The sequence below is a fragment of the Clarias gariepinus genome, chromosome 9 (genome assembly GCF_024256425.1).
Source record: "Clarias gariepinus isolate MV-2021 ecotype Netherlands chromosome 9, CGAR_prim_01v2, whole genome shotgun sequence".
Taxonomy (NCBI): domain Eukaryota; kingdom Metazoa; phylum Chordata; class Actinopteri; order Siluriformes; family Clariidae; genus Clarias; species Clarias gariepinus.
The window spans coordinates 11,482,014-11,491,662 of record NC_071108.1 but is presented as its reverse complement, the minus strand read 5'-3'; the positions used below and the strand labels follow the sequence as shown (position 1 = coordinate 11,491,662).

The 9,649-nt window shown below is 35.5% G+C and overlaps 1 protein-coding gene across 1 annotated transcript; it reads left to right on the top strand.

The window, feature by feature from the left end:
- The first annotated feature begins 292 nt into the window (after positions 1–292).
- srxn1 (sulfiredoxin 1 homolog (S. cerevisiae)) lies at positions 293–2,487 on the top strand. The gene is made up of 2 exons (XM_053504328.1): positions 293–553; positions 774–2,487. Exons 1-2 carry the CDS (start codon positions 326–328, stop codon positions 981–983), a joined length of 438 nt encoding a protein of 145 aa, XP_053360303.1. The 5' UTR covers positions 293–325; the 3' UTR covers positions 984–2,487.
- The last annotated feature ends 7,162 nt before the right edge of the window (positions 2,488–9,649 follow it).

Genomic DNA, 9,649 nt, shown 5'->3' with positions numbered 1-9,649 from the left:
CCTGGGAGGCCAGCTGAGTAATCTTCTGCATCTCTGATGTCACAATATCTAATGTGAGGTTTGTGCATCTAATATGAGGTTAACGTAACATAACGTAAAATTAACGTAAAGTGCTGCTATCTTAATTAAAATATCGTGACACAAATTTTTTAATGTCATTTGCAATTTTACAATTATTATTATTATTATTTATTTTTTATTTTATTTTACTTTTAACAAATACATGCACAAGTCGAGCGGTCGGTTTAGGACACGCCTACAGTTTGACGCATGCGCAGTACGCTGTAAAACTTCCGGTTTCTAATGTATAAGTGCAGCGTTAAGAATGATCGTGCGAAATTGTGCGTTTGTTTACAGTAGGTTTACAGGTGATTTTCTACGACGGTTCACACTCAGCACTCAGCAAAGTATGGGAAGTTTAAAGAAGGAAACCCAGTCGATTCATTCTCACAACGTTGAGGAAGTTCATAACATCCCCATGGATGTGATTATTCGACCCCTTCCTCCAGTGTTAGATGAAGAGAAAGTTCAGGGTCTCATGGACACTATAAAAGTAAGTTTACTGGCTTGATTGTCATGGCTGTGCGTCAAATTAATAAAATATACAGATTATTTCCCCCCCCCTCCCCCCCAGTAAAAAGAAATTAAAGTATTTATTGTGATCTTGCTTGACCTTCTGATTTATATGGAATTAAATCTAGCAATAAATCTATAGAGGTAATATAACAGCTAAATCTTACTGTCCATCTGTTATATAATCTATATTTTCTCAGGACACTCCAGACATCAGTGTTGTCCCCCCAATAGATGTGTTGTGGATCATAGGAGAAAAGGGAGGCAATTATTACTACTCATTTGGGGGCTGCCATAGATTTGCTGCTTACCAGAGACTACAGATGAAATTCATCCCGGCCAAGATCATCAAATCCAATATTTCTGACCTGCGCACATATTTGGGAGCTTCAACACCCAATTTACAGTGACTGAAACTACCAAGGTGTAGGGGACTTGATTACCAAATGATTCCAAAACTGTTTCTCTATTTGTTTCTTTATTTAATGGCAATGAGTACACTGTGAGACAAATTTTACTAATGGTGCTGCATTTTTATATCAAATCTGCAAAAGATTTGAGCAGGAAAACTTGAAAAATTTAAACCAATTTGACTAGCTGTTAATAAAAAAAACCTTTTCAGTGGATGTGCAGTACTGTGCACATGCAAATAATTCCTGTAGTGCATGAAACAGCTATCTTCAACAACAACAAAAAAGTTTCCACATTCAAAAATCACCATTAAAAAACAGTAAACATTAAATTATTAAACAAATGCAATAATTGGTGTAATATTTAATTTATGCCTAAAATATGGTCTACAGATATTTTTCTCTCAGATGATTTTTATTTTTATATATTTTTTAACTTACATACTGATGATGAAAACAAGATGTACTGACTTAATAATCTAATATATAAAACTTTAATTCTGTTTGACTGGTTGAACAGATCTGTCAGTATGGTAATCGTTGCACATAACGTCAACTTTTATGTCATACTGTGAGGTAATAATATTTCATTACCAGATAATCATGATACGGTTCCGTGTTTAAACAGGCAGTTCCGGAACGTGTGTTACAGGCGGTCCTCACTGAAAGTAACAGTAGTGACCATAATCAATTTTTATGTCATACCTTATGGAAAGGGGGAATAAATGTCAACCCAGAGATAAACCATATAATAACACGGATAAACGTCCAGTGAAGTCATAAAACAAAAATATATAGCATAAAATAACTTTGTAAATTAACTACAAGGTGCCTAGGACTTGCACACTGTTACTGTATATGTAAAAACATGCAAAAAAAATCATATATATATATATATATATATATATATATATATATATATATATTTTTGTAAACAAACATAGTCAAAATGGAGTACTCCAGCATTTTTTTTCAACTTAAGCTCTATCTAACTATCCATTGGTATTATATTGTGTGAATATTGCAATCACCACACATTTTCCCAAAATGGGAAAAGAGCAGAACAACTATTTTACAAAAAAAAAAACAAATAGTCATAATGCTCTTGGTTAAAGTTTGGAATAAAGATCTTATAATCATCCCTAAGAGAAAGTTCTATCAATGCTGTACTTGAGTTGTTTCGTACTATTATTAGAATTTGCCTATTGATAACCATAATTAACTTATTTGGGGGAAAAAAGAGAAAATCACTTTAAAGGAAGTAAGGAATTTTATTTTTTATTTTTTTTATAATAGTTGTTGCAGTTTTGTTGCAGTTTTATTGGGGGTAAATGCATATACAATGCAGCTGTAGTACCGACCTTCACCACCAGATGGTAATGTTGTTTTTATTAAACGAAGCTTCATTTCGTTACAGCTTATTGGCAGTATTACAAATATTTGCATCATATTAAAATTCAAAAAATATTTGCTTATATGTGTAAATATAGTTTAATAGGAAATTAAACAAATAAAAAATTTTGTCACTTAAATATATTTGAAATGATTGAGAAACCTTACATTTTGCTTCTGTTGTCCATCATACTTTTTGCATTGAACAAGGTCATTTTTTACATGCACATACAGCCTTGTCCCATGGTAACTTTTGTCCCATCATGACCTGTTTTACACACCACGATATGTTTAAAAAAATGATTGACGTGTGTATATTATAGCAGCAGTTCTTAGACTTCTGGCTTTCATATCTTGCTACATTCACAAATCACTTCAGACATCTCAAGGTACGAAAGCTCACCCTGTTACTCTGGACTATTTCTAACAAATTGAGTAGGGATGAGGATGCTTTCTAACTGACACGAAGCAGCTTTGACCTTTTCATGTAATGGAGTGTAATAGAGTTTGCTGTTGGCACAGACCAAAAATGTGCAGTCTACTATAGCATTACATGATTTACTTCATGTTTTTTTTTCCTGGGCTTGTTAGTATAATCTCAATCAATGCATTTAATTAGTAGAGTGCTTTTAATAATAGACATCCCAGGAATCCAGAATTTACAAAAATTGGGAGGATTTAGAATTAGATTCTTAATGTGCAGTCCAGAGAGGATAGTGGAAAGGGAAAAACCTGAGATGACATGAGGAATAAATCTAGAGAGGAACAATGCTCAATAGGGAACCTTCTGGTTGACACCAGATAGTGGGATTACAAATCATTACTCTTCTTCAGCTGCACACACTAACATGTTGACAGGACTTACGGTATGAACATATTGTGAATATGAGTTCTGGCATGAGCACAGGACCACAGAAGCAGTCCTAAGGTACAAATCTGCAGGATTCAGGTGTCCACTGAATCAAGCCAAATAGCTTTTAGAAATTGCTGTCTTTACTGTGACCGTGTTGGATTTTATGGAGCAGCAGAAGGTGAGTCACAAGTAGATGTTTACACAGAAGAACTATCCAGATGAATCAGGCATGTGTGGAGGGCAAGAGGAGCCACAGCAGCATATACACCAAGTTTGCATATTCGAGCAGGATATGTCTGAGGTCATATGTCATGAGAACACTGCTATGTACTTTTCTGTTCCAGACCATACACTGTACTGGACAGGGGGAAAAAAATGAACACTGCAATGCTGATGATGTTAAACTACTATATTTAGACAGGTTTGGAGGCTGAACCCCAGATTCCCAGACTGCTGTTAGTTTGCAGCAGAAATGGTCTGTAGATGGAGGTTATTTTTTAGCATTAAATTGTTTGTGTGTGTGTGTGTGCGTGTGTGTGTGTAAAGGAATAATCATTTGAGTACTGATGATGCACTGCGAATAGGAAATCTGTCATTATGTGTTTAATGTTATGCTTTATAAGTACAGGCGTCATCAGAAAACAGACCATTTTTCTCCCCAAGCATGTCTCATTGCTAAAAATAAGCTACAGAATGCTAAGAGAAACATGGTATTAAATTATTCTCCCAATTTTCCCAACCAAGTAATTTTATACTTGATAAATTGTGTATGGTTACCATGATTTATACTTTAATAAGAATATTACTATAATTTTACTGATTGCACCGCAATCAATCATTTATTTCATTCTGTAATTCTGACCGTTATTTGACCCTCCATGATTTTAAGGCATTTTACTAAAATGCAACATACTTCAAAATGCATACTATTAATATACAAAAAAAAAAAAAAAAAAGCTGGAAGTGCTTTTCTCTTCCATGGAATGAGGCTGTATAAAGCCGTTTGAAGACATTTTACCTTTTCACCTGGGTGTTACATGTGTGTGCAATAAGCTCTCAGGTGTGTGAGTGAGTGAGAGAGAGAGAGAGAGAGAGAGAGATGTGGGGTGGGGAGCGCAGTGGACATGAGCACATGCAAAAGGAATCTTTCCACAACTCAAGGTTCTTCCTTTTGGCCTTAGTTTACCTCTCTGTATGGCCTTTTGTATATAAAAAAGAAAACAAAAGCGCTGATCCTGCATTTGTACTTTTATGCCGAATAATTAATGAAGCCGGAAAGTATGACCATTAAACTTTATAACTAATATATTTATAGAACTGATCCCCCATTTATATCTCCCTAATGACTTTGAGTTTTGATAAAATCATTATAAAAATATCATCACTTGATTTCTGGGCTTGATCAGCCAATAATTGTGTATATATAACAACTCTAATTATTTTTCAAAGATCACATATACTCAACAAATGGCTCATTTATCTAAATTTCAATGTTGTTGATCTATTTTCGAGTAAAACCGTCTGACTATTCTGCAGACAAATTATGCATAATTCAAGCACAGGCTGAGTGTTTTTACAGGCCGATTTGACTTAGCCTTTCTGCTCTGTTATTTCTGGCAGTCTGTAATGTGGAATATTCAGTATTAAACATTTAACAGAGAATGTCCACTATCCTCAAATCGGAAAAAATGTCAGTGGGAGAGCTGTAGAAATAATCTATTCTCGGCAATAAACTACCTGCTGCTTCTTACACAGAGAAACCTCACTCTTCACTACTTACTCATAAGAATCAGACCAGAAGAACATACTGGCCATATTAGTTTTACTGATCTGCCAGTTCATTGTGTAACCACTTTTTTTTTTTACCGCAATTGTACATTTCATGTCAAATCAAATAGAATGTGAATGTCCTGTGTGGTATAAATCAGGTAGATCAGGTTTTCTGCCCCAGGGTTCTGTTAGGATCTGTGAATCTGAATGAAGTTTCCAGAGTACAAGTACATTTCCTGGTCATTAGCTTCAGAATCATTAAAACATTTTAACACTCCAACACAATTATTTTTTAAGGTAAATCAGTCACTGATCTAAAATGGAATGTCAGGCCTTCCAAAAATATTAAAGTGTTTTGTTTAAAGTACTTAAAGATGATCTTTTTGTAATAGGAAAACATTTGTGGTTGGTCAACCACTATATCAATCATATTTCCTCTGGTGAATAGTTGAAGTCTGGCTTGCAAGACTTTGCTTTTAACTGATATTATTTTGAGCATTGCAATAATATTTTGGCCCATCAATTTACATAATAATATAAATTGATGGGCCATAAACCACCTACATTCAAAATTGGTATGCAGAATTTCCTCTCAAAGTGCACCACTTGTCTCAAACTAGCCAAAGACTGTGTTAAGCACAAAGAATGCGAGTGGAAAATAAGTTAGCACCTTTCCAGTGGCCGGAATAACATTAGTACTGGAATGTTTGATTGTGGAAAATGCTGGTGGTCATGGCTTTATGTTTGTGTTGGAATTTTTTTTTTCCTGAAGCCCATTAAGGACCCAAAGCATACTGAAGAAAGATTAAATGATGTATCTGAGCGTTGGTGTTAATCAATAAAATTTTTTCATGGCTTTATTTGCTACAGTTTGTCCACACTAACATTGACACTTTGATGAAGAATAAGAAGCATTTATTCATCACATTTATTTTACAGTTAAGTGATTTTTGCATATTTTCCCAGCTTGTGATAAGCAGGACTATCCATAAAAAGGGACCCCTGAAGCAGGTGGAGTTAACAGCCTTGCTTTAGGTCCTGCATGGTAGTGATGAGGCATGATCTCCTGAGATTCTGATCAGTATCACAGATCTCTGCCGAGTCTCCACAGCATTCATCAAGTGTCATTGGGATGGTTTTAGCGAAACTGTATAACTGTGCTAGAGTGTTTCTGCACAAGACATACAGAATTTTGTTGAACCCATGCCCTGGTAAATTCAAGATCTTTAAGTATACCTAATACACTGACAACTTGTGTTAGACTGCGGTTAAATTAAATTGTTGAGATGTGTTTACAGTCCAGATCACTAAATGTTTTTTGTTTTACAGATATTAATCCCACGATGGATTTGTATGTTTGTACGTCACTACAACAATGGCCTTGGAAAACACAGCTCTGAGTGCCATTACATACACAACTATAGCAAAAAGACAAAAAGAACTATACACAACTATAGCAAAAAGTTCTGGAAGAAATGTGGTTTAAAAAGTAGAAACCTGTTTGTCTATTTAATAAGAAATAAGCCATAGCTTGCAGCAACAAAAAAAAATTGCTCTGGGTAAATTCCCTAGGCTGCCTTTTCTGTTTCCTAGCAACTGAACCAAGAATACTGTACATGCCCACATTTGACAGTCTTTATAAATGTAGTTATGTATAATCCACCATAACATTTATTTTGACTCTTATTTAAAAAGAAGACAAATCTATTTTTTTTAAATATGACTTTAAATATAAACTAATATCAATAAAGTTAAGTTAGTTAAACCTTTATTTGTCACATATACATTGCAGCACAGTGAAATTCCTTCTTCGCCTTGGGTCCCACTGAAGGTCAACACTAGATCCATGAAAATGTCAAATTTTGCTTTGCAGAACATTGCCCAAACCTCTGCTGTTTCGTGTCCAATACTATACCAGGAGAGCCATTTTGCTAGCATTTGGGACATACAAGTTTATTTTAAATTGTGACATTTTTAAAAATGAAGGAAACAAAACTGTCTGGAATTTAGAAAGATAAATCAAGAAGATAATGAAGAAAAAACCCAAAGCAAAACTATTTTGATGTTATTCAAACAAAGAAATGATTAAGGATGATAACTCTAGGCTAAGTAATATAAAGCTAGCCTGTCATCATTTTAGCAAGCACAGCTAGCTAAGAGTCAGAGTACTCCAGCACATAACATTAATTATGTAGTTAGCTTTCTTTGTAGAATTCATCATATTGCTCAGCTCTGTGTTTTGTTTTAGGCTTATTTTGTAGTTTATCTGTTATATAACGATAGTAAAACTTATTGGGTGACTTGTGTTAGCACCAGTTCAAACTAACACCTCCTTTAAAGGTATTTCTTATGTATATTTTCCTGTAATTTCTAAAATTGCCTCTGTTTAGACAACGTTTGTTGTTTGGCCAACACTTAATGTCTCATGGGTTAATGTCTCCTAAATGTCTCCTGCTGTGTATTGCTGTCATTTAGACAATAAATTGACCTAATGATTAATAATTAATTGTATAATTAGATTTGGTTTTGCTATGTCTCTTCGCTCATCTAAATACCCACTCTGGGGGAAAATGTTTAAATTCCTATATTACATTAAAATAAAGTAAAGAAAAAGACTGTTGTGCCTTAACCACAAACATTGATTTTAGTTAGATGGTAAGTCAGTGCCCCTCTCACTGAGAAACATGGGAAATACAGTAACAATACCTTTTATTCCCAATCTCTCATATGTTAGCTTTTATAATAATTATACCAGGTAGTTGAATACCAGTAGGTACCATAGCTGTCAGAACGCAATCTGCTTTACAACCTGTACCTTGGAACCGATCAGTTTCTATTTGGCCTCATTATGTCTATCACACCTGTTAAAGTTTAGGTTTGTTAGGATCTTCTAAAATGTGTGTGATAATAAAAACTCATTTTCTAACATCACAAATATAACAAAAAATTTAATGATATAAAGTTTTTCATGTAACAAGAATAAACGGTAAAGTGACGGTAAATAAACGGTTCTTTTAAAGTATCGTACTAAGTACTGTAAAAGTCCAACGTTTTAGGTGAAAGTACTCAACTAATGTCCAGATGCAAGTATTTGTGCTCTGTAATCACTTCTCTTAGTTCAATACAGCTCTCACCCACCACCACAAAGGTCCTGATTGTCGCGCTGTACGTCAGAGAAGAAGGTGCACACCTGCAAGTGGAGGTCTTGTAGCTTAGCTCAGGAAGAAAACAAAGCTTTTCCGCCGCAACAGATAGGCCCCTGGGGTCCAGACCTGACTATTTGTCTCCCCATGAGGGGCTTCAGGAAGTGAAGAGGGGGCCCAGGCTCTCAGCGTGCAGCAGCTGATCAACTGTAAATTTCTGGCCAAAGAATTGTCGCGTGTAAGAAGACTTCCTGTGGCTTGTTGACTGTCTGGAAGTAACCCTATCCTCAATGGACTCTTGACATGTGAAACTTTTACTTTATCCACAGACAGAGAGCAAGGAAGAAAGTGCAGATAGACAGACACTAAAGTGTATGCGTGTATGTGTGTGTGTGTGGTGTGTTTAGGGGGGTGCTTTGGGTTGCACCTGCTACTTTTTTTGGAGAATTGAAATGAACTTTGTCATTTGGCTCATATATTATTTGTCCCCACATTTTAACCCAGCTGAACGCCTGTTGAACTGCCCTCTTATACAATGCTCTCCACCAGCATCATCAAGACACTAATTAAAGGGATATCCTTTGGAAGAATGGTGTTCATCCTTACAGTACAGTTCCAAAGACTTTTAGAATCTGTGCCAAAATACACTGAATATGTGTTTGTCCTGGCCAACATCTTAACACTTACAAGGTTTATTTTTTAAACTTGTCACTCATGTATGTGAGCTCTTTGTTCATCTGGGCCCCAAAGAAGACACCTGTTATTGTCTGTGATCATGGTAGTCTGTGGCATAACTCTACCCTTCTGATCTTTACTGGGGTCAGACATGTCATCCTGCCGTGCTTTCTGTGTACAAGACCTGTGTGTGGTTGTGTGAAGGCGAAAGTAAGAGAGAATTCAGATAGAGCCTGCCTGTTCTTTCTTGTTGTGACCCCCCACTCCCCAATGACTAATAAATATAAGACCCTGTAATTCCCGCTTAAATGGGACCCCAGATCACTTTACGATCCCAGGCTGCCAACACTGGCTTCTCAAAGTCCTTCTCTCTGAAATGTGTTGGCTTAAGCATGCCATTGTCATCGTATGCATGTGTCTCTTACACACTGCAGTTTCACAGGGTAACATTTAAATATGTTACTCTCAGTGAGTAACATGATTATTACTTTTAAAACATATGATAAAAATCTTATATTTGTATGAAATGGTTAGAGAATAAAATAAAAATCTTTATAATAAATTGCCTAATATAATTTATGAAAATATGTGTCACAATTATTGGCACGCTTTAGTTTGCTGGCAAAGGAGTTGGTAAATGTGTGGATTGGCAAACTGATCTGTAACAAATGAAGCCATCTTCGCCAAATCTCCAAACGTTATTCTTGGAGACATTTTTTGCCTCCCCACTTACAGTGTTGTTGTTTTAAAGTTAACTATTGTAGCTAACATGCTGATTCATCTAAAGCCCCTTTTACACTGGCATGTTGCAGTGTTGTTGCGGTGTTGTTGTA